The 26,445-nt window shown below is 40.6% G+C and overlaps 1 protein-coding gene across 1 annotated transcript in view; it reads right to left on the bottom strand.

Moving 5' to 3' along the window:
- Nucleotides 1–1,317: 1,317 nt before the first annotated feature.
- LOC132914320 (octopamine receptor beta-1R-like) overlaps nucleotides 1,318–26,445 on the bottom strand; it is a 48,021-nt gene continuing 22,893 nt past the window's right edge. Inside the window, exons 2-3 of the mRNA XM_060973349.1 lie at nucleotides 10,391–10,612; nucleotides 1,318–1,886 (exon numbers count right to left, since the gene is read on the bottom strand). Coding sequence (XP_060829332.1) covers nucleotides 1,580–1,886; nucleotides 10,391–10,612 — 529 coding nt within the window. The 3' untranslated portion in view covers nucleotides 1,318–1,579. The remainder of the gene's footprint in view (nucleotides 1,887–10,390; nucleotides 10,613–26,445) is intronic.

Below are 26,445 nucleotides of genomic sequence, written 5' to 3' on the forward strand. Positions count from 1 at the left end.
TCTCTTTGCTTTTGGTCGAAGGAAGCAACGTTCGTTTCTTTCAAGTTCGGTCAAATAAACGGCTCATTTTCGCAATCTCTTCGGGGTAATCCGCGTTTCTCTCGCGTTGTTTATCCTTTAATTCCCGGTGTCAACATCGAGCCCTGCTACCGAGCACTTTTACGCCCGAGGTAATTTTCATGCTCGAACGCGACGTTCACCGACCACGATCGCTTTACGCGACATTCCGAGCTTCCGCCTGGCTTTAAGAAACTCGTCGTGCGAGCAACACGAGGCTTTCGTCGATCGCTCGAACCAATTAAATCATCCATGTGCGTTCTTTGATAAATTAAAATATGCTTTTCACCATAAGTAAAAACAACCTATTGACTCGTTCAACTTTACTACTTACTCGTTTACATTCAAAAACCTATTTAGCTTGAAAACAGAAAAACGATTATCCTCGTTTACGCACATTCGTCGATAGATTAAAACGTAGTTTGCACCGTTAACGATCGCTAGCTGACTCGACATCGCTCGCTCGTCTGCGAAGAACAACTTTTGTACAAAGATTTTGATCTTTCCTCAAAATTTCACATCCAGAAATAGGAAACTCTGACTGAAAAGAAGCGAGTGATTTAATAAAGTTCGTTGGAGAAAGTGGAACGAAGCAAGAACGAACTCGCACGGCCTCTATCTATCAAACCAATCTTAAAGTATTACTGAAATCAGATCATCCATCTGCTCGGGGGCAGCAGCCTTATTTATGGACTTGATAAACCGCCACGCAGTGAAAATAGACGACAGCGTGTCTGAAAATAGGTTGACCGCATTGAAGATTTCCTTTCAGGACGCTTCTTCGTTCGCAGTTAACGTCTCGTTGGAATTTTCCTCCCGCTGTATTTTACTTATTACTGCGAATAACGATAAAAGATCTATAAATTCAAAGGCAACGTTGTCGAATACGAATAAAAGAAATACTTTCGATCGGTTCGAGCTTAGAAATACATTTATTTAAAATATTCTGTCTTTCGTACTCTGGCATGATAGCGTCCAATTTTAGTCGTGTCCACGGCACCCTGAAGCCCGACTAAAACGCGAAGAAAACATAGCAACTTGAGCTTGAGGTCATCGAGCTTGATCGGAGCGGAGACTTTGATCGCAACTTATCAACGGTATAAATAAATCTCTTAGCAGCCATTTTCGTTCTTGAAAATAGGCTCGTAACATAGAAACGGTTTCAAAATCCGCTACGATACACCGAATTTCCCAGATTTACGCTAAAAAGTTGTCTTCAGACTGGCGCTTTTTTATCGATCGACGGATCGAGGTACGCGTTTCGAGCTTCGTCGACGTCGTTAATTGCCGATCGAAGAAAGGTCTTGCGCGTTGTTCCATCGTTTGATTGGCGAACGAGTGTCGCTTGCTGGCCGTGTTAATTGGCCAGCGAGTTGCTGCTACTCGGCTATCGTGGCTGACGATTGCCACGATCAGCGATCGAACGATCCGAGCTTCCAGTCCAAAGTGGGTCGGATTCGAAACGATTTTTTCCAGTTCAGAAGATCGTTGAGACACGAACGTTCGATGAACGGTTGGAAAATCAAATGCACGCCTCGATGTGCACATTGGTCATCTCACTGGCTCTCAGTTGATTGTTAACGTGTAGTTCCGAAGACGCGTTACTGTGCACCAGATCCTGCTTGCGATGGGCTTGGCGCAGATCGCGAACCGGTCCGATCGCCACGCAACAGCTTTCGAGGGTCTTCCTGAAGGCGGCCCGGAAATCCCGGTTGAAGTAGGCGTAGATGAGCGGATTCAACGCGCTGTTGAAGTAACCCACCCAAAACACCGCTGCAACCACTGAATCGCTGCTTTCGCAGCTGTCGCACAGAGACGTGATGATGTACCTGTTGACAAAAGAATAATTACGCGTGAGATTTCAGTACGTAATCGTGATTGGTGGATTTTTGCAGAGTTTGCCTTATCGAGAAACGAGATACGAGATACGAGATACGAAGGGTAAGGTTATATATGTTTACGAATACAAGGAAGAGGGAAAAGAGGTAAAACATGGAATTTTCTTTCTCATATTTTCGAAATTCGTCGTCCCTGTGACTTTATCGTCTCGATCGTTTTGCGAATTCGGCAGACGTCTAGATCGATAGAGCAAAACATAGCCGGAATATAAGAGCCGAGACCGTTTGCATAGTCGGGCGTAGTCGCTCGTCGCAGTCGTGTTCTTTTTAAGCGTGCCACATACGAGACTCGGCAGAGAGTTTGATTACTCGATCAAGTTAAAATTTACGAGAAACTACGTTTCATACTAGTCAGATTTCATTCGTCCTCGTTGAATCGTACCTCGGTGCGATCTCCTGTAAATTCATCTTGATGTTGCTTTCTTCCTTCTTTTGCTTCGTTTCTTACTTTTGAATTATCGACGAGTGGGACGAACGTGTCATTTTCTCTAGTATCTTCGCTTTTGTCGCGTATCAATATAATTTTTTGTTTCATAGAGACAGAGAGAGAGAGAGAGAGAGAGAGGGAGAAAACGGTATCGAATTTAGAAAACAAAAAGGATGACCTTTTTTCTGGTTAAAAATCTGTCGTACGATTAAGCGTTAAGAAGAAATTGTTTACACTTTCGTAAAACGAGCAACGCAAAGTAACAAATACAACGAACGTGGTAATCGATAGGATATATTGGAACTCGTAAGGGTTAATAAAAGAAATAGAATATCGAATGAAAAATAAACGAACGTTTCTGCGTTTATCTTAGTTGAATGAATATGACGAACGCATAATAGGCATACACACGTAACCATCCTTGGCTTTCAGTCGGCGTTATGTCATAGATTACGTGATGATAAGGGGAGAGAAAGAGCCAATAACAAGGGCTATGACGAGAAAGCGTAGAGAAAGGAAAAGTTTCCAGACGATTAGACCGTTAACATGCACAGACAATGAACACGAACTCGGTTCGATTCACTCCTAGGGAAAAAGTCGGACCAGTTGCTTGGAAAAACAATTGACCTTCACCCTTTGTTGTTTAATTTTAACTCGGACTATAGCTAAGCTATACGATTGATGTATCGATCTTGCGAATGCAAGGGCAACCGAGCGCGCACGGAAATGTTACGACCGATCGAATCTGCTTGGCTGTTGGAGACGTGGTTTAGTCGCGTGGGCATTTTAAGAAATTCGAGTGTTCGCAAGATACGATAAAAATTACAGGAAATACGGATAAACTGGCGTATCGATTTCGGCTGGGAATTTTCGAGCCCGTTCGATACCAGCCGTAATTTGAATCCAAAGTGAGATCCGTCTAGCGATCTCGATGCACATTCGAGGGGGATAGCTTTTACGCTTCGGGGTTTCTTTTAGCCAGCGAAGAAAAAAAGATTTGCTCGTTAAACGACTTCTTCTCCGTGACACCCAATGAGGCTCTACCAGAGAGCTTTCAAGAACTTTTCCAATCCCTCGGAATCGTCAGCTTTTCATCCCCTTTCTTCTTTTTTCTTTCGATTCTATTCGTCGAGTGCTCGCTTTTCCAGTAACAAGCCAGATCTTCAAGCACCCTGTTCGATGCACCTTGAACGAAATCGCCGCGTTATCGATCTACGTATGTGGGAAGAAGATGGATTATTCGTTATTCTGCGAATTTACGTATTTTTTACGTATTTGTGGAAAAGTTAGATACGCGAGATATTTGAAGCAAAGTATTTGTCGTAAGATTTCAAAAATGTAAAATTTTATTTCTTCGCTTATATACTTCTTTATCGCCTTAAAAGTCTACACGAACATCCACGGTCCAGCGATCAAGAATATCTCCGCTGGATAGATTTAAGATCTCTGTTTGGCTTTGGTTCTTTGATATTCTTCAAAATGCCGAATTCTATAATTACCGTACAGCTAACTTATTAAGGATTTGACGAGAAATTGAAACTCGTAGATCACGCGTTTCTTACATTTTGCGAGTCGCTCGGATTCTTGAAAGCCTTCCGATTTCGAAACGACGGCTTTTTAGGGTTTTTGATTAAGGGCTTTGGTTAAGAAATTTATTCCAAGTTGTTGTTATTAGTAAAGAAGATGTAAAACGCGTAAATAAACTACAAATTATTACGTTTATCTACATCGTATCGTATATTTAGCGATCGTTGTTGAATTATTCTCTTTGAAATATAGAATAACAATTAGAAAACAAGACGCGTGTTTCATTACCCGAAGATTCTCACATTCGAACGGTTACGTCTGCCCGTTGATTCGAATAATGGTTCATCCGGTTCGATCGCAACCGTGGCACGCTGAACATCGATAACGAAGTATAGTCGAGTCGTAAAAATCCGATGAAACGGCCGGAGAGGAGCAGCTGAGAAATCCGTGCGCCTCGTCGAGCTTTGGAAAGAAAGGCGCGGCACAGAATTATTTCGCGGTTGCCGACGAGGAGCGAAGCGGAGCAAGTGGATGAAAGAAGCGGAGAAAGGACGAGGATGAGAGAAGGCTGAAAGAACCGTTGCCGTGGAACGGGGTCGACAGGAAAATGCCGCTATTTCGCACACTCAGCCAACTTGTCAGACCGTGTACGTTTCGCTTTATTAACTCGTCCAGCCGCTGTACGCTTTTCACCGCTTTACCCCAGCACCGTCGAGGAATCAACGGACCCAAGTCGAATGTCCGGAGTTTGGCGCTCCGTTGTTTGGCTCTCCAGTTGCCGCGGCATCGACTCGCGGTTGCTCCTTTTCTTTCTTTTTTTTTTTTTTTTTTTTTTTCATTTTTCGTAGTAATAGAAGAATTTCGTTTCCTCCTCGATGAACAGTCTTCCTCGCTGACTAGAAGCATGCAATTATCGAGAGTAAATACGATGCTATCGATTTTCGTCTTTCCTTAAGCTAATGTAAGAGATACGATTCACGCTGAAAGAGCACGAGTGCGTCTTTCGACCGCCGATGAAACCAACTGCGTCGTTGGCGAAACGCTGCATCTTCGCGAGATACGAAATTGTCGCTCGAAACGAATTCACGGTTTTCTTTGTCGAAAGACGGTGTAAAACCAGCGGAACGTTGCAGTGGATTTTCTTCTCGAAAGAGACAGGCTTAAATCTCGTTTGATTTCTATCGGCGACTGTTACGAAAAACTTTCGTTGTTTCCACGAAACGAGAACGAACGTTTTCCATTAGGCGAAGCGAGAAACTCGAAACAAAGTGGCGCGAAGAAAAACGTTGCATAGGTAGGAGACAAGTTGGACGGAGAGGCTGGAAAGGAACGTAGCCGGAGGCAAGTATACAAGAAACCAACGCGATAACTTTCGTCGATTCGACGAGACAGCTGAAAACACCGGGGAAACGAACGTTTGTCGGAAAATCGGGACGATTCTTCGTTCTCTCTCCTGTCGGCCGAATATGCGAAACGGCTGTTCGGCCGCGATAGTTGCCGTCTATTCGAACGCTTAAAAATCTCGAATATACGGTTAGATACTCGCGTTAATATTCGGACATCTCTGTGCTTTTTTTCTGTGTAGAAGAGTGTAACGTTTAAATGCCTCGTTACCTTGGGCGTCTTATTTTCACGTCGCGTTGATAAGTTGGTCGCTTGTTTGTGACTGACATCCACATTCCTTAGTTGCCAAACCGTTAAAATGTTCGCGAAAATACGAATTTTATTGGGCTGGCAATCGAACGATTGCGGATTTTGTCAATACCGACTAATAAGAAAACTACGCAAGTACATTTTCTTGCGATCGAACGAACTTTATCTGATTTTATCGCAGTCGCTCGTTGCGTTGCTGGATCGGCTAAGACCCGCATGATTCATCGAACGATTAGCGACGGGACGATACGTCTCTTTTATTTCGTATCCAAGTGATCGATTTATCTTGATCAAGGAAAATCGAGCAAGCGATTATTATTAGTATTTCGGTATGTATGTAGCGTGTTGTTATTTAGAACGGAAAGAAGTACGAGGGAAGCTTCGAAATGTTGAAACTCGTCGTTTTGCGAATCATAAACGCGAAAAGCACTGAATTTATGGTTATTACTCTTCGTCTGTGTTTCCTTAAATAATAATATACGGATGCTCGTAGAAAATAGCTACTGTTAACTCGCCGATCCAATGTGACCAGCAAGTGTGCTAAAACTAAGTATTACGGATGACCATTTTTAAGAGGTTGCTAGCGGGCATCGAACCGATCGAATCTGAAATCGAGTATTCATTGGGAACAATTTGAGAACAGGAATTACCACTTTGATCACAGAATGTAAGAATAACTCGCGAAACCGATAGAAAGGTTAAAAACGCCTTATCCGAGCTGAAGTAGCTGCAACTTGCAAGCTGAGTCTATCGTGAATATTTATTGCCAATTGTGCTACGTATTGCCTTTTTCTTTCTGACATTTTATCAATTTATCAATTACACAGGGGGAAAAAAAACAAAGTATAACCCGTTGCGTGGAGATCACGCAAAAAGTATAAGAAACGTGCCATTACGTTCGTTCTAGAAACAGTGTCTCTTCTCCCTCTCTCCGGTTAAAAGCTGCACTCTGACAAACCGAAGAGAGATGGGACAGTGGCACGGAGAACGGGAACGCGCCTAACGATAGAGCTTTCGAATGAAAATTCGATAAACAAAGGCATCGCCAGATCTGGCGACTGGTATGCGCCGTGGCTCTTCCCTCTCCTGTTCCATGATAACAGGCCAGAATACATTTGTCAGCATCGCTGCGACATTTCCGGCATTGCAGCGTCGCTAAATCGTGCCGAAACGTGGCCGGTACGCGTGCTGGAGAAATTATTCGTGACGTACGCACGGCGGTTGACGTGACGCTACTGACCATTCTAGGCGATGAGAGGATAGCGTCGTGGTCGGGCTGAGAAAGTGGTCGTGAAGAACGGACATTAGAATCTTCGTTGTGTAAATTAGTTTTCCAATTATCAGCGAGGTAAGAACGTTACCGCGTAAAGTTTACTTTACCATTTCGGACACCTCTTATTCCAGCGATATCGGAGAGCGAAGAAAAAGCCAAATATTCGATGCGTATGTATATGTAAGTAACGAAGAAATTATGGAATGAATTAAAGGGAAATCGAAGAACAGCGAAAACATCGATAGATGGTGAATCAGAAGCGTTCGTAACAACGGAAACAACCGGTGAATAATGCGCGACACGGGAGACAAACTATCCCGCAGAATTGCTGATTGAAAAAAGAAATGTGGTAATTTGTCGCTTCGGGAAGATTGGGAGGATAGAGAAGATCGAGAAAAAGATCGAGACAGGCGTATGTATGTGTTTGTGCAAATGTAACGTAATGTAACAACGCGCGATAGACGATCTACGTTACTTTGATACGAAACGCAGTTTTAGTCGTTCGACTATCCGATGTAATTCGATCGCATCCATTTTTGCTGTAAACAGTTAGTTCGGATGATCAAGGTCCTAGGATATCTGTCGGGATATGGGAATTTTCCATAGCGGAAAATAGAAGAGAAAGCATTTATCATCTTTTAAGAGATCAACTCGTATTTCAGACGAATTCGAGCCGTATTCGATTCTGTTTGGCAGTACTTTCTTCGTTTCTTCAAGTACTCGTAGAATACAAGTTCGAATCTACTTGACAGTGCTCGTTCCCGGTTTGAAACATTTATGGACGACTATGGTTCTAACCTATATATATACTCGTTATTATCATTCGCCCGCGACTGCAATATCGCGAAACGAGTAGGAAACGCCGTGTGCAAACTATTTGAGATTCTTTTACGCTGGAGACGTTATCGATCGGGTCCTGCCAGTGGCTTTCTCAAGCCCCGGCCGGCGGTCGCGTCACCAAGCCCTTAGGAATTTTCGGATGCACCGCAATATCGAAAGCGTTGGAGCAAACGAGGGCCTGGCCCATCGAAATTCCACTGAATCGCAAGCACCTACTTTTTACCTTGGTCTATTTTAAAGTAGCGTTTCCAGGGCGTTCGAGCGAAAGTTCAGGGGTGGAATGGAATTTCCGAGGAAACGTGATTCTCCAGGACGTTCGGTAGGAGAACGGGAAAGTTTGGCTTGTAAAAACGATTCTGGTGATCGTTTCCGATTTTTAATCGCGCAGTTTATCGTAGATCAAACACGGTGAATATTACGCCTTTTTATCTTTATATTACGCCTACTATTTTTAGTTGATATTAGAATATCAGAGTTTACGAGTATTAGAATTTCTATAGTTATAATTTAATATTCATAATATAATATTAATATCCGCGAGATCTAGCGCAATGCTATAGAAAGGAAATCCAGGTTTGTATCACGGGTGGCGAGTCGAAATAACAAAGTTCTCGCGATGTTACTGGTCGAGCATTAAACGCGGTAATTAAACTATTACGATTATATGATAATTAAATACAAATATGTCCGAATAAATGAGAGGATATGGTTTTTCAACGAGTCAATGGATTCAACGTCCATCGTATTGTCCATCCATTGTTTATTTTATTCTGCTGTGCGCAAAATTCTTTTTTAATAACAGAAAATGACACAGAGACCTGTAGAAGCTATTGGAAAGAAGCTATTGTCGTTGCTAGGAAATACGAAAAGTAGCGTAGAAATAACTAATTTACTTTGTTTATTTCGCGTGGATCCTCTCGTACAATGATCTATCGATTAAAATCAGCGAATCGGCAAGTTAGCAGTTGCAAATTATAGACGATTTATGTACATTTTCTTTGAAAATCTTGAATTTTAAAATCCGTCAAACGAGACCATCGACAATGTTGTACGACTCGTACGATTTAGTCGGAAAACTGTACTTGGTTTGTTAGCAGTCTTGTCGCTATTACGCAAGAAATAAATTTAACAATGAATTTGCGTGTGACTTCTCGTCAAGTTGAAGCAGTAATATTAATTCAGTTGTGTAAGAAAGCTCTGTTATTTCGAGTCGTGTTGCATCGGCAAGCGTAGAGATGCATTTCCAAATTAACGAAGACCAATTTTGTTCGATCGATGTTAGATCGACGGGTAATATCGATTTCCGTTACCGTGATATTAAAGGGGCAAAGGCTGGATTTGTCGCGCAAAAGATTTCACGCTCATCCGCGGTCGACTGTGAATAATATTCTGCCAATGAATATCACCTTTTGCAAAATTCCATTGAAACGCGGTGAAACACGTTCGTTTTTAACCATTTAACGAGTCATTATTTTATTTTCATATCGTAAAACGCATAGTCGTTCGAATATTGAATAGAAATAAAAGAAAATATCCGGTACGTCCGCTTAAAAAACATTTATCTTGATCGAGCGAGGTGGAAAATTCATTTTTACAGACAAAAATGTACAATCGATGTGAGGAAAAATCGCGATATCTCTACGGTGGTCGTGTTCCGCGTATTTTTAATTCAATTTTCTTTTACTGAGAATATTTTTAACGATGCGACCGTCGGGTTATACGGTAGCCACGAGGCCATAAACGAAGAACACGACAAGTCACATTTCGCGTCTTTTACAGCAGTTTTGCAAATTTAAAGTTCGGTACATCGTCGATCGATCACGCGTCAAACTTAACGTCGCGTTATTACGCGTGAATTTATCACCTATATTCAAAAGGTACGTACGGCTTTCGAATGGAACATTTTTTCATCATACCCTACTTTTCTTGTCGTATCGTGATTTTTTTCTTTTCTTCTTCCTCTTCTTCTTCTTCTTCCTCTTCCTCTTCTTCTCTTCTTTTTCTTCTTGTTCTTCTCCTTCTTCCCTTTACTTTTTTTTTCGTTTCCGCGATCGAAGAAAAATTTAGAGCCGTAGGAAGAGAAAAGAGAAAAGATACAATCGATCGCGATCGTAATCGTATTCCGGTTAATTCGATGGAACTATCGTAGTTTCAAAGTCCTTTTGGACCACGCGGACGTTTAATGCTCGTCTTAATATATTCAAATGAGTTTTGCCAATTAGTAGGAAGTCGGCTTAACTTGGATCGTGTTTCCTTAGATCTCGTTAAAACGAACTTAACTGGATCAGGAATAATAAGGAATAGTAAGGAAACCGCTGGTGGACAGAGTCAGGGTTTCTGCCGCTCGAAAAGCGTGGAAAAGTTGGAAGGTATTCTTGGATGGGATACGGGTGTCTCTTTGGTAAGAATTTTCTTGCCGCGATGTAACTCGATTGTAACGCGCGTAGCGACGTATTCGTTAGAGAAAATATTCTATATAATCGTTTAGATAGAGGAAAGCACGATCAAGTATTTTGATAAATACGAGGAAAATCGTTATAAAGAGAGCGCGGATCGTTGTACATTTGCACATAATTGTACATAAGATGTTTGAAGGCGTAGTGTAATTCGTCGAAGGAGTATTTCGATGTATAGCAATTCTCTGGATAAAGAAACGAACGTGACAGCGAGACCGAACAATTTTCGGCAATGGCGAAGGAAGAACGAGAAATTTACCAGAGGAAGAAGGGAAGCCAACAAGCCAGAAACGCTGACACGATGATTCCCAATGTTCTCGCAGCCTTTCGTTCTCTTCTCATTTTGCTGCTGCTGGTGATCGGTGGATCTTCTGGTTGTGGATCCGGCGACGATTGATCCACGGTTGGCAGCGTGGTCAAACCGGCCGAAATCCCATTGATCTGCAGATGTTTGTTTAAGAGCGCTGCCGCCACTTTGCTCCTGCAACCAAACGTCCTAGCTTCATATTTCTGTTCATACGCAAGTCTGGAAAATAAGATAAGCCAACTATGCGTAGCTATTTCAAGCGTTAAAAGTAGTCCAATTTTTACACTCGTTTCGAAGCTTACCGATATAATCACCGTCATATAATCGCTATAGTACTGATGAAATTTTCAAACGTTTCGTATAACACGCGTAATATTCGTAATATCGATGAACGGTTTCCACAAGTGTCGAAACACTTTCGTCATCTACCGTACATTGAAAGTATAATTCCTAGCTACGAATACGGTATTTTGTCGCGAATGACGTTAAATAAAATATCGCTAAACGCGCGAGCGTCGTCCTTTTAAGGCATTATCTCGGCCGAGCGACTTTCGCCGGGCTATTTTCCAGATAATACGCGTATCTGAAGTTGCCGAGAAGAATAGGCACCGTTATAGCTGATACGAAGCGCGTCCGACTATAGACGTTCCATTGTCACTGACGCGCTTTGTTTCCGCTGCTCCACTACTTTTTCTCTCCGCGCCATCGCTTCTCGATCGCGCTTCTCCTTCGATCGATCTTCCTCTAACGTTCTAACGCGCTTCGAGAATTATTATATAAGCAGGAAGAACGAAACGCTTGTTCGATGCGTGGAAATCTGTCAGATATTCGAAGCGAAATATATTTTTCTAAGCACATAAAATTATCGTTTCGTTGTAATTCGATGCTAGTTCGCTGTACGTTACGTTTGGAATATTGGGACAAAGAGAGCGAACGTTGCTGGAAAATTCGCGAATACTAAAAATTCGATCGATTATCGATGATTTTCGATAAAACTAAAACCGTGTGGAAGACGCGACCCCTGAATATCGCGTTAAAGCAAATCCTGACAACTTTTATCGTTTCCGCCCTGAAACTCGAACATCCGCGAATAAACAAAATCTTTCCTTCGCATCTGCGATCTCGAGGGATCGGATCGGCCGGACACGATAGAACAGCGTCGTTTGCTTTTGTACGATAAAAGTCGTCCTATCGATCTGAAAGCTTTTTCGTTCGAGTAACACGGTCGGCGCTCCTTTGAAGTGGAATTAGAAAGCAGAGACGTCGGAGAGGCTGGCTGCAGATTTAATTTTTCCTTTGACCGGCAAAGCACTCGCTATGCCTTGGAAACAGATCTGATTTTGCTCTTCGTAGAAATCCTCGAACATGCAGAGCCAAAGGCGCGTGCAAATCGCAATTGGAATCGGCAAAGAGCCCTCTGTGTCCGGGCTGAGCTAGCTACCGCAGACCCTGGTAAACTTTAACGTCGTTAAAGTCGAGGACGAATCTTTCGATCGTATTTCGAGTCGTTCGACCGATGGATCTCGTTCCAACGACACACTAAAACATTAACACTCGAGTACAATGACGAATGGTTTGGTTTTCGGATAAGTATAATGGTTCGAGCAAGTATTCGAGAGGCAATTAGCAAAAGCTTAGTTACTCTTGCGCTGGAAAAATTTGTGACGCTGGCGCGAAGGAACAATTTCAAAAAAAACTGCCCGCCACAGCTTGTTTCGAGCAAATGCCGATAACATTGTCATTGACATTGTTATTCGTTGAGAGATACTGCTGAACGTCTCGCAACTTCTCCTTCGTGCTAGTTTTAATAGCTAATATCAAGACGACAAAACGTGTCATTCGCGTACGAAAAATTCAAATAATCGCGATTCGATCGAACGGTGGATCGACGGACGAACCGATTCGAGAGATAAAATAAGAGGAAGCCGACTTCGAAGCATAGTTTTTCCCTCGTTGGAAAGACGGTGGATGGTCGTGGATGGTTCGGGAATCGCCAGTTAATTCGATACTATTTCTCCGGGTTGAAACTTCTTTCCAAGAGCATCTATGAAAAAGCGTGTTGCCGGTGAGCCAATCCACGTGGCAAGGGAAATCGAGAAAAGATTCGAATGAAAGACGAAAGTTTCCAATCGAGATCTGAAAGTAATCTTCCAAGATCCTAATAAAAGTTGCCATGATTGCGTTCTCGATGGTTCTTGGCGTTTCATCTCGTTTTTCTTCGTCAAAGGTGACATAACGCGATGAGTTTCTCTTTTTTTTTCTTCCTTCTTTTTCTTTCACGATCTTCTTTTTTTTTACAAGGTATAAGAAACAGTGAAGTAATTAGTTTGCCGATGAATCCGTATCCCGTTTGAAGTGGCAGCATCGCGAATCAAACGTAATAACGACGGTAGTAATTATATCAAGTTTGTAATGCGAAATAGGTCGATCGACATTATCAATCGTTAATTTAACGTTCGTTATTTAACGTTAATAGACCTGCAATTGGATTATTCCTCTTCCTTCGTTTGTTATCAATTCGAATCGACAACGTAGATTGCGCGATACGTAATGCCACCGTATACGTACGTATTATAATTTAGATAAAAATAGGGCAAAAAAACCTTTCTCTCTATTTCGTTCATATTTTATGATTAATTTCATTTTATGACAGAATGAAAATGTAAATATTTGCATTTTTATGATGGATTTAGCATGGTAGAGGAAGTAGGTTCGTTCTTAATTGTATTATTCTCCATTTTTCCCGTAGATAAGGGCTGCCTCCGTCGCCTCGTGGCGGAAATAATCGAGTTACCGCGTTAAAAACGCAAAGTGTTCCGCGAACATTGAGTTTCGAAAAATTGCGTTCTCTTGCGTCCTGTCGGCCGTGCATCGGCAATGGTAAAATAAAAGTCTTGCCTCGTTTATACGATTTATAGAATACCCGTGCGTTATAGAAAATTGGTGTGCGACCGCAAGCGTGATTACGTTGTTGCGATAATCCGAGTCGTGCGTATCATCGTTTCATCGATAGTCGATAGACTGTATCGCACTTATTACATATTTATGCAGTTACGTTAAATTTTAGGATAAAAAGGTCCAGACGAATCTTTTATCGTCGCTTACGATCAGGTACGTTTTATTAACAGAACCAATTTATTATCTGTAATACGAGTATGAGTAATTCGATGAAAAATATTGAAAGTTTCTACCTCGTTTATAGCTAAAACGATTGGACGATCGACGATCTGAAATAATAGGACAGTAGATAGAAAATTCTCGCGTTTAATTTACAAACGATGGCCGTACTGTCCGACTATAAACTGGCTCGTACTACTTGATGTTTACGCGCCGATCGATCTCTGGTCCATTCTTTCCCCCTCCATTCACGTCGCAATCGAATCTTTCGCAAACACTTCTACCGAATCAATGCCAAGATCCCGTTTTATCTATTTAGGTTTATTCTAGGTTTTTAAGTCGAAGCATTCTTCTAGAAAACAACGCGCAACGCCCAAGAAAACGAAGAGATAGTTTCGAGAAGACTGTTTTTTAAAACGTTCGAGTACTTGGATCTCGTTCAAAACTTTTTTCCCCGATTTTATTCGTGGTCAAAACGTTAGAACGCTTACGTATTTTTTAATGCATTTGACGAGATAATCGATTTAGACATATCGATGGACATGTGGGAAAATGTAATCGCGGAAAATTAGCGTCGAGCTTAAGTATGTGTGAAAATTATATAACACGATATTACAAGTAGATAAGATTAATTTTAACGACGCTAGCGTGAGCGTGTTCCGAGGAATAACCACTTCGGTTCTAACGAAGTCAAATTAATGCCTGAATGCATAAATAAAATGTCTGGAGAGCTTACGGTTACCCAGTTCACCGATCCTATCGAAAATTTACAGAATGCGGTGAATTTCCAACGTTATCCGAGAAACCGTTCGAGTGGCGTATATCGACCACTATGCCGGCACAATGCATTTTTACTCAAGTATTCTCGATTATCCTATAAACGGACGGATCCGTCCTTTATATAGCGCAACCTTGACTTCAGCAATTATTCGTTATCATACCAAAGAGCTGATATTCATTTTCAAATCGATAACCCACCGCCTTCTCTGTCTCGAGTAAACGTTAAAAACTCGATACGTGCGAAACAAGTAGCGGCGTAATTATTTTATATGAAAATTACGCAGTTCACCGATCGATAGAACGCGATGGTTCTTGTCCTCTGTCTTTTACTTGGGGGCATTCTTAAATTTCCGTGCTACGACAATTCGCTGGAAAGTGAAGAATCTCGATCAAAGCAAGAGTCGTTGGAATCTGCGAGTAATTTCTTTGCATTTGTATTAGCTTTCTGTATAATAAACGTCGATACGTTACTGTCGATACGCAATTTTACGCCTCCGTCGCTCCATATATTTTCCAGAGGAATTTCCAGTTATCCGATTCGATTGGACTTTTCTCCATCTAACGAGCAATTAACTTTATTTTATGGAGCGGATCGTGTAATACCGACCAATCGTCGTCCAATTAATAATCATGCAGGCGTGGGCATTATTTAAGCAAACCATACAAAGAAGGATGTGTGTTACGTTAGTTTATTTAAACAAGGAAATGCTTTCTCTCGCAATTATTTCGGTACATATTTGATTACCGATATATACCGACATCCGTATATACAGGCTTGACGTAACGAGAACTTTAAAGTCTAAGATTATTCGCCATTTTATCTCACACTTTCGAAACGAAGGAATATCGTACCGCGATTCTTAGCTATTTACGATGAAAATGATAAATTACGTGAAACTGTAACTTCTTAGCGTTACTTTGGATGACATTTTTTCGGGTCTGTAACCATCGTAAGATACGATGAAACAGAGCGATTCGTTATTAAAATTGAGCGATGTGGCGATCAAAGACGAGAAAACTAACTAACATCGTGGATTAATAAAAAGAAAACATAAAAACTCTTGAAAACGTCTTCTCGTGCGATATAGAGAAATATTTTGCAAGTGACAAGACTCTGACGAAATCTTGGCGACGCGACGGCAATATTATATTATTGTGCTTTCGTGAAAGAAATAAGATCCGACGACGACGAATTTTCTCTTCCTCGCGTCCGAGGAAACCGAACGTTGTACCGACGATTTCGTGATAAACCGACGACGTTAAGCGTAAACGCGCAAGCCGGCAAACGATTTCAACGAATATATATTTATCGACGTTTCCATGTTTTTAACCTTTAAATATTTTGCTCGAAACAACGATACTTTATATAACATGGTAAATGCAGTTTCCTTTCGTACGATCGATCGTAAGATTGTACAGAGTTTCGTGATTTTCGATTATAAAATTACAAGATTAAGACAGATTACGAAAACGATAGTGTGTGATTACTATATCGGCAATGCGATGGCAATGTCGCTGGTTTTTCAGGATTTTCTGTGAAAAGAAACGGACGTCGATCGATATTCGTGGAGGACAAAAATAAAAACGACAGCAGTCCCTTGTATCGGGAAAGCCAAGAGGAAAAAGAGGAAAGAATCGTTTGCTTCGAGAGAAGTACTCTTGAACTTTTCAAGTCAAACAAGTTACCTGGTGAATTTTTGATGCTCGCTACGGTAAAACTCGCTAAATTACCGGCGAAACTTTTCAAACTAATTCCATCAACGTTACGAATCGCTACGAGTTGCTACTTCTCTGCATTAATCGAAATTAATTAACAAGTCAAGCAGAAACGTCGAATTCTTTGAGCAAACTATTTCTCATACTTTACGTGCCATCATTGCGGTCTTAACCTTGTTTTCAAGCAATGTCTACGAATATTTCCTTCGAAACGTACGTTCTTTCTTTCTTTCTTGTTAATTCCATCGTAGTAGGCTGTATAATTATCATACACATATATTTGTTCCCGATGCGTCGATCTGCATTCATTACCTATAATTCTTATCTTTTTATTTAGTCATATTTTTATTTAACGTCGTGTATTGGCCCACGTTGGTTTTAAGATATATGCACGCATTGATAGAATGGAAGCAAAAGTTCCAACGACCTTCACCTTGACGTACGTTGTCAAGGACACTCTGCTGAGCAATCTCCGCAAGGTTCCAGCCTTTATATAGTAGGTATAGTATCCTTATTTTCAAAAGAATGTCGGCAAAATATATAAAACATTTGCAAGACTTATCACGATATCTGCTAGGATTTAGGAATGTTCTACTCGCGTTACGTTGCTTTAATTAGATTTACGTAAAAATAATAATAATTCGCGATAAATATTATAATAATAATTCTACGGATTATGAGAAAGCCCAAAGGTGCCATATAACTACTAACTTTCCAAAGTTAAACCAACTGTCCAAGTTCCCGGGTACACTCGACATTTTTAAGGGCAGTTTGATTAGCGTTGTACGCGTAAGCTTCTCGATGAATTTTCGAGGCAGGGTCGATCGATAGCCAAGAGGGAAAAGTTTCCAAGTCGGTTGAACACGTTGCCTGGAAGCTTTCGAACGGTTGGTACTTTCAAACTCAATTAGCACCTCGGCTACGAAAGATCCGCAGGGCTTTGGTGGCTCTCGTATAGTCCGACCGATTATACTTTATATCACAGCATGGAGCTGCGTCGATTCGAAATTTTGATAAGGAAAGATCGACTTTTCGGATTTTTCAAACGAAAGCTGGATGCTGTAATCGAGAGGTTCGGAGTTTCGAAGCTTCGAAGATAGACCTAACCTTTTATCCCCGATTCGCAAAAGACGTAATTTCTCGATCTTTTTCCTTCGTATCGAATAAATTTTTTATCGCTATCGTCCCTACAAGCGACTCTGATCTATAATTACAAACGACGACGAAATATAACATTTCAAAAATTCGATATATTCAAGGTGCAAATAGTAAAATTAAAATCTCCAAAGTGTTACGCTTGAAATGCGATATTCATAAATCTTATAAAAACGAGATCTTACGATGTCTGTATTTTACGATGTAGCAAGTTTATAGATAGATTTATAGGTAGATTTACCGCGTGAATACTGTACAGAATCCGTTGGCCATCGCGAATGCTTTCGGATGACGGGCAACCGTAGGTAGAAACATAAAAAATCCAACAGAAATCTGCCGGAGACTTCCTCTTTACGCATACATATCCTACGACATTGCCTCGTTTCCTTGCAGAATGTTTCCAGCCAAAGTACCTCCCGTTCGAAGAAACAAACTCGTAAATTCGAAATAATTGTCCTATCCCTAGCGACGAGTAGGGGTTTCACGACGTGTCAATTATACTGGTAGAAATATACCGTATATATTTTCTCCGATCCAACGACGTTCTTATTTTCTGAAGGAATTCTCTTATACGAAGAATATTGGTCGGTCTAAAGTTCATTTTAACACTTTCAATTACTCGTATGGCTATTACATGTTATCTTTACGATATATGGTTGCGATGTAGAAAAATATACGCTTGAAAGAAACAATTTGCAAACATCTGATCCGAGTTGGTCGATGTCGCAACGGATTCCCAATGGATTCGGAAAATACAGCCAGCGGCCGATCCATCGCCGATCCGATCGATACTCGAGCGTTACGGAAATGCAATTTATTCGACTCTGCGAGTCTCTGCTGTGTACGTCTTTGCAAACTAGAACGATCATCGATCGACCAGTACCTATCAACGATCCAATGCCTCGGTTGTCTGCCCATCTTCGGAGGCAGCGGAGGCAGAAGGCAGAGAAACGAGAGCTACGAAGTAAGTAATAATCCTTTAGATCGAGGCCACAATTGGATAGCCAAAGTTCAATTTCAGCCGGTAAGAGAGCGGCTCCGACATTCGGTCAGCTTAAGAATATAGCCCACTAGGGTAATTGCGTTGAATACCAGCTTTTCCTGCTTCTGATTAGTATCCTGAAGTAACGGTAATAAAAGCATCCTTTTCCACGAGGCTTTCCGAGTTTCCATTTACTTTCCGCTTTCTTTTAGTCGAATATTCACGATAGAAGCTCTATGAAATTTGACAATGTCGTTCAAACGAATATTCGATACGATCTCTCAGTCGCGTATACGTAAACAGGTTTTTAAGCTTGAATCTTTTCCTACTGCGGTTTCTTTTTCTTCTTATTATTATTATCGTTGCGTGTACATCAATGGTAGGATCTGTTTGACTTGACAGGATCCCTGTCGCGTCTATTTTTTAATTCGTAAGATTCTAAGACGGACGTTAAGTTGTAGGATAATGTAAAAAAAATAGAAATTTTTATATATGCGACTTTATCCTCGATTCTATATGAAATTCTTTCTTTCGCTTGTGGAAGAAACTTAACAAACTTTACGGTAATAAGTTACGGTGACTCGTAAATCCACGATATAGAGATAACATCCGTTATCCCCACTTGCTGTTATCTACGCGTCTCTCTCATAAAGATCGAAGAATATTCAACTCGAGTCCTTTTCACCGTACTTTTCCTTTCTCCCACACGCTGTTACGTTCTAAAACATAAATTTTCTACGATATTCGTAGACCGATTCGAACGTCCGTTCTCCGTTATACTCGGATCCTTCGTATTCGTATTCGGATCGTTATATTCGACTTGGATCCTTCACGCTGCAAACTAGTATGTAATAAAATTCCCAAATACGAATCTCCGTTACGTTATTCGGATCGAATCGAACCTCTAGTCCTGTTGTATCCATCCTCCAGAAACATAGGCCGCACCGTTAAAAAAAGAAAGGCATCTCATTTTTCGATAGGTGATCTAATACGAGCCAAAAAGAAAGAGACAATCCGATCGAGCAACCGCTTTGCGATGAATTCTTTTGTGCAAGAAGGCGTGAAAGCGTATGCACGGTTCGTATTCTCGTGAGATTGGCTCAAGCTGAAAGCGTTTTCCTGTTTCATGACGGGGATCGTGTATCGTCGGTCACTGTACCGGACAAAAATATTACCATCAAAGTGGAAACGCTCGGATCTTCCCCGGTGTTCGTTATCGTTTTAGCCCAGCTATCGAGAAAGAAATCGAATTGCATTTTTATTACGGATTAAATCCCTCTCCCCTTTTCGTCGACGTTGTTACGAGCGTTTGGTCGCGTGCACGCTGCACACGCTCGATCAGTTCGATACCAGCGGAACTGTGTTTATCTAAAAATTCGTTATTTGGTCGTCGATGCTCCGGGGAAATAGCATCGAGCCCGATGAATCGTGCAAGATGCTGGTACCGAACGGAGGATTAAACGACTTTCCATTAACTCGTTGAATGATCGCATTGATTTTGCCAGGAATTTCTAAGCAATATCGTCGAGCTTGTTCGGAAAATATCCGGTCGAGGACGTTTCTAAAGTTTAAGGTAAAAACTAAAATTTTAAGTAAACTGCGAATATTTACGGAAATTCATATTTTTACGAAGATGCTTAAACGGGACGACGAGTACTATATTTTCCGTATTTTACACGTTTTACATATATGATATTACATGCAGTATTTTGCATATTACCTGTATTTTACGTATTTTTACGCTTTCAAATCTTCTGTTATCTAAACGCATAAAAATCCGCTGTCTAGCTATTTTATTTTTTTTTCTTTTGTTTATTCCAAATAAAAAAAATTCAAACCAAACGGAACATCCACCGCATACGTTACATTCATTTTGTTCCAACACGCTTATCCACTCGCAACGCGTACACGCTATTCGTACCAATAGGCGTTGCCCAATTTTCGTCCGAATATCTCACAGTTAGGTGTTACGATAACAACCGGTCGAAGGTAACGAGCTAAACAACGACAACAATGTCGATACGAGGGCTGATAGAGCGAGCATTAAGGAGAAAGAGTGAGAGAGAGAGAGAGGAGAGAAATTAAGGTACTCCTTGGAAACTATTTGACAAGCATCGTGCTTTGTTCGCCGACGGCCGCTGTTTACCGAGTCGAGTCTCGCAATAGCAACTTTTAATTAACCTACATATCGATGCCGCTCGTTATTCTCGTGCGTGAAAAAGCTCGCGTCTCCCTCCGCCTAGAGTTCCTCGCGTCGAATCGTTGTCGCAACCTCCGTTACGATTCCGAATCAGTGTTTCTTGACGATGTTCGATCCTTGAAACTCGCTGACCGTTTCTATTCTTTTCTACAAGACGAAGAATGGCAAAGAGAATGTTATTTCTTTTATCGCTTAACCGGCATGGAGAAAACGTAATTTTTGTCATCGCTGTTAGCGGATAATGGGGGACGAGATAAGAATCTGGTACGAAAGTTTTATAGCGAACAGGTGAATTTCGACGTTTCGACATACTGATCTTCCAACCTTTTAAAAAGAGTTCTGAAATCCTTGTTGAATCGAAATTTGGCGCGGTGTGTAAACTATCCGAGTTGACTACGGACGGTTATTTAAATATATTTGTCCCTAGAACGTGGAACGTAGGACGAAAAAGCGTAGACAAAGTCGTTTCTTTAGGGAAGAACATTTGTAGATTTCTTCTTTTCCGCTATGTATAGTCGTATGGTCATTTGTTAATTCTTGTATCGACTTTGCGTCAGAGAATCGACGATCGTAGAGGAATGGATCGGACGTTGGCTCGATTTTCAGTTGACTTTGAAACTTTTATTATTTTGGGCGTGATTAAGTTTCCTCGACCGTATGCAGAGTTTCGTGAAAATTAGAGGAACGACAACGAGAAACGGGTCTCTCGGTAACGTGGCAACAACGTGAAATTACGTCAACGGAATATCGTTGGAACGAGTAACGGATCCAACGATTCCTCGTTATTCGATTTGCCAGCGAGTCCCAAACAGCGGCGTTCCTTGGTTACCGAAACGATTCCTTGGCAAGGTAAATATTCTCGCGAACGCCGGTGGAAGTTGCTGGTTGAAGTTTCGTCGAGGTCGTGAGACTGGAAAACGGAAACGGTGGTGGAGCTTGAACGACCAAAGGACGGTGAATCCAGCATCTGCGAGTCTATCGCTTTCAGAGTTTCGAGCGGTTTCGTTCGCCGAGTTGGGAAAACTTTTGGTCGAGTCGTTCGTTCGAACGTGATTCTTTGAAATCTCGAAGAACGAAGATAATACGGCGTAGCGTCGTGTTCGCGTATCTCGATCTCATTTAGGAGAGGAACAGATTCGTGAGAAGAAACTTGGCATAAAAAATTGTTATACGCTTTTACTCGAAATAGACGGATAGAAGTAGATGGAGAAAATATGCAAAAATCGTTTTAAAAGTGGTGCGCGAACACGTTTCGAGAGTCGCAACGATATCGGAGATGGACGGCTCGGGCGCGATCGTTGCCACCATCGAGAGGGCGATTACTCGCGTGTAACGCCGTTGATAACAAGGACACCATAGTTACCCGATATATCTATCCCACTATTTATCTATCGACTATTTTCGCGTGCTTCGTTCAGGCCGATTCGCTAAACTTTCCGACTGATGGAAACGATCGATTCGCACAACGGTTTACGGAAGGATAACGGCCGAGCTGACACCTTTACGGACTCGATGACTTTCTATTATTTTACCACGTGACACGTTGTACGTTTACTTGCTTCGAAAGAAGGTCGAATTATCTCGCAGAGTTTTTCGTTTCTTTTAGAAATTTCATTACAAATATACTATATTATCGCAGGTATTTTCGCGATATTTCGGATCGATGCTTTATACGTCGATTATAAATATTTTTACTTTTAAACTCTGTAAGAACTCTTTTAAACTGTTTACTTCTATGGGACGTACAACAATTTCAAACTCTTACAGCGTATAAAATGTATCTAATACCATTAAACGATTGACTAAACAGTGAAATATGGAAGAAGCACCGACGACACGAACCAACGTTCGAAACGATATTCCGACTCGTGGGACCAATAAGTAGATATGGATAGCGCTTGGTCAGACCGTTCCATTCAGGTAGATTACACGAGCGAAGATAGTGCCTAGCTGAACGATCGCACCGAAGCACTATCTGATAAAGCAAGTAAAGTAAAATGGAATAATAGCTGTGTTAGATTGGAAGTAGGAACGCGGGCTGGGATTTGCATAATGAAGTCATCGTGGACCGTATTCCGAAAGATAATGCAGTATTTCTGCTTCCTTGATTTAGCAATTGCGAAGTGAGCGAAGAAAATACCTAAAATATCGTAGCATGGACTACATTTCGAAGTGTAAATATACTGACTCGCCTTTATTATACTCGATTTCGTAATACGATATGGAAATGAGAAACTGCGTTAAACTTCCTTTAAAGTCACGATTCTTCCGAAGAATAACGTTTACCTTATAGGGGAAAAATTTCATTTCTGCTTAAAAGACCAGAATCGGGTTTTTCGTGGAGAGAAATCCTTCCGAGGGATAAGTAACGTCGATTTATTATAATTTTACTTTTTCGTAAAGAACGTACGTACAAAACGTCGTTAACGTAAACGTACTAGCAAATTTTAAAAAAAAATTCCTTTTTAATCTATATCGTGGTTTGATTTTATATTTAATATTATTTTATCAATAACGATGGAAGACGATGCGAGGAGATGATTTCTAGAGGAGATACGCGTTTGAAACGCACGTGAATAGTCGGATTACATCACGATAACTCGCACTTTAGTCACGCGATAAACTCACAAACTTGCTCCACATGTTCTGAATGTTTCGTTTCAATAATTGCGACATACGCGTAATCGTTTTAAACGTCGTTATCCATTTTTCATTCTTAAATTATTTATACCACTTGGAACCTGCCAAATTGTGGGGACAAGATTTTCTACTACTCTATATATACTCTGTAGTATATGTAGACTTTCTACTTATCTATATCTATCTATCGAAGCGAAGTTGTAACGATAGACAGACGTCGATAACGAGAGTAAAAAGTCATATAATTCGAAAATTAGGCGATTATCGTGAAACGAATAATAATAAAATTGGTACAGCGTACATGTATAGGAAATAAATAAGAGAAATAAAACGGGTGTAATTGTCAGATGACAGAAAGGGCAGGAAAAATGTCATGTCGTATCGATAGATAAGAACAGGGCAGGAGAAAGGAATGGTGGAACGAAAGAAGAGCGTGGTGAATACATGAATGTATTTAGTTGCTGATATTTTCGTCGTGCTATATCACGCTCGTCGTTAACCCACATTGCACATTTTTTAAGGAAGTAGCAAAAAATTGTGCCGTTAACAGATTTGATCGATATCAACGAACCGACGTACATTTTTCAACGACGCTTCCATTTCTTTCCGCGATGAAATTATTTTTCTCGGAATCTCATTTACATTCGATGCTTAACTTTTACCTCGAAATAATCAGACACGGAGAAGAAGATGTCATTTGATCGAAGAAAATTTCAAACGAGATAAAGATATTGGGAAAATTTAGCCGAACGAACAGATTCTCGTTCACCGACGTTTGAAATTTATATCGCAAAAATCTCCTCGATTTAAGTTATCACCTATATTGGAAGATTGCTGCGACGATTCAAGTTTCCAGCGTAAGATAGATGTAGGTGATATACGCGACAATAGATCGCACGACGACTGTGATTGGTTATAGCGAGAGGAACATTATGACAAAATAAATAAATGACTGAATGTTGTTTTTGAAGGTGAGAACGAGTAGTTCGGTTTGCCGAGAGACACAGTGTCGATTACAAGGCACGCCACGTTCGCAGGCTGTGAAAGGGGAAGGTAGACTCGTTCGAGGGTAACGTTGATCTTCGCTGGCTACGTTACTCGTCAAAGTAATAACGACGAGTACGCGTTACTGAAACTCGAGCAGCTGCACGCTAAAGCTTCATAACGATTACGTTGATAATTTTCGCTGGAATCAGGACTCGTGTATCGCGAAAGAGGATATCGGTCCGTCCACGTTCGCCCGTTTCCACTAACCTATTAATTATCGCCTTTATATGAAAATTGATCATTTCTTACGACCATGAAATTATTAACAGTTATTGATTATTATACGAGAGTAACCGTAACTATTTAAAACAACAACAACAACAACAACAACAACCAACAACTTTTCATTTATATAATAGATTATATTTTTTGAACTTTTGATTTTTTTCGTTCATCATCGTTTAAATATCGACGTATCACATTTGTACGTTTGAAATATATCGTTAATAAGCTGCAGTTGTATGCGCGTACATGGATTTATTAGAAATTTAAAGATACAAAAATACACTGAATCGTAGTAAACAAAGTAATTCACGCGATCATTGCGATGTAACGAGCGAATAAATTGCCACCATACGAACTGAATAAATAAATTGATGTAAATTAATAGCAATTACATAAATAAATTCCAATATCTTGTAACGCGTCGATAGAAAAGACAGAAAATGGATAAAACGCGAACTATTTGAAATTTGCTGTTGTTAGGCCAAGTACGAAATCATTTATGCACGGCGATCGTTCGTTATTGCAAGAAAAAGTTCATTTCAATTCAATCGTCGATATCGAATGATCTATCAAAACCACGATTCCCACTATATCATAGTTCTCGTCCTGTCAATACGAGATGGCATCGAATTCAAAATTCAAAATTGCATAATAATCTGGGCATTGACGTAACGACTATCGAGAGACGATATATCGAAAATAATAAATATTTCGAAATGAATTCGATCGCTGCATGTTTTTTTCACTAACTAAAGCTAACTAAAGCTAACTAAAGCTAATTAAAGCTAATTAAAGCTAATTAAAGCCAATTAAAGCTAACTAGAGCTAAAAACATTTCATTTGTTTACAAAAACTTGCTCTACAAAATGTTTTGCAAAATAAAGAAATGCCCCTGTTATTAATATTTAAGGAAATAGATGCATCTAAACTGACGCGACAATACGTTCTAAAACAATTTTTGCAAAGACTGCAGGATTATTACGATTTTTGTTTGTATTGGCAATGGAACAGCACAATGGAGTACTCGAATATAATGCTGAAATTTACTTTACTGATATTCGAGTAAACTGAAATACCTGTGCAATACATAAAGCCTTAAGATAGTACGTAACAAATTTAACGTTAAAAGCACCAAAATATAAAAATAATAAATAGGAAATATACGTATAAGTAAGGAAAAACATAAGGTACGAAGAAATTTGTCTTCGAGCAACTAACAAATTCGTGGTATAAAATCGATTTTCAAAAGTTCGTACATCACTGTGGCGTAAGGAAAGGTTGGTTTTAGCGTTTGCGCTGGAAATCTTCGACCACAGCCGAGAGTTCAACGATCAACGGAGATGCGTCGACCGGGAAATTGCGTAACAAGTTTCCGTCGGCCGATAGTCTTCGAACGAGATAGATCATCGAGCTGATAATGCGCTATTTTGATTCTAACAGGATAAAGAACGTTCTTCCGCTGGAAGAATTTTTCTAAGAGTACAAAGGCTACGGCGAAGTCGAATCGATCGACTCCACCCTTTTCAAATAATTCGATATATTGCAAATTCGAAGCTCGAATACCGTGCAGCGATAGTTATTCTAGATCTATAAACGTAAAAGAGGAATCGGATAAATTCTAAATTCCAAGTTGTAGGTTCGGTCGATTCCCTGATCGTTTAACGAAACGCAATGACTAAAACGACGAGGGTGAGAAGAAAATGCTTCCGAAGCGATTTGAACTTTCGTCGTTCGTCGATATTCCATCGTTAATTCTTTGATCCACTTGAATCGCAGTTTCTAAAACGGCAGATGGTCGATGGTGTAGAAACCTTGTAAGAGGATCGAATCCTTATATAGAGAGCAAACCGTGGATATGTAAATGACAAGTGCGTTCTAGAAGCTTGAATTCGTCTCACGATTTCGCACGAATTTGCGCTTCCTCGGTTCGTTTATGCCAAGTATTCGAACGAGGGAGAAACACGGTTTTCTTTAAATCACTTCCCGACAAGATCGTCCGACTTTATTTTACCTCCTTTGCTATATCCGATTTTAGAAGAACGTCGTAGTAAGTTATTGCCTGCTAGATTGCGAGTATTTACGCAAATTTGCGAAATTATTCACACTTTTATAAAGGAAAATCTGGATCGAGAACTATTCGATAGT

Source organism: Bombus pascuorum, chromosome 14 (assembly GCF_905332965.1).
Source record: "Bombus pascuorum chromosome 14, iyBomPasc1.1, whole genome shotgun sequence".
Lineage (NCBI taxonomy): Eukaryota > Metazoa > Arthropoda > Insecta > Hymenoptera > Apidae > Bombus > Bombus pascuorum.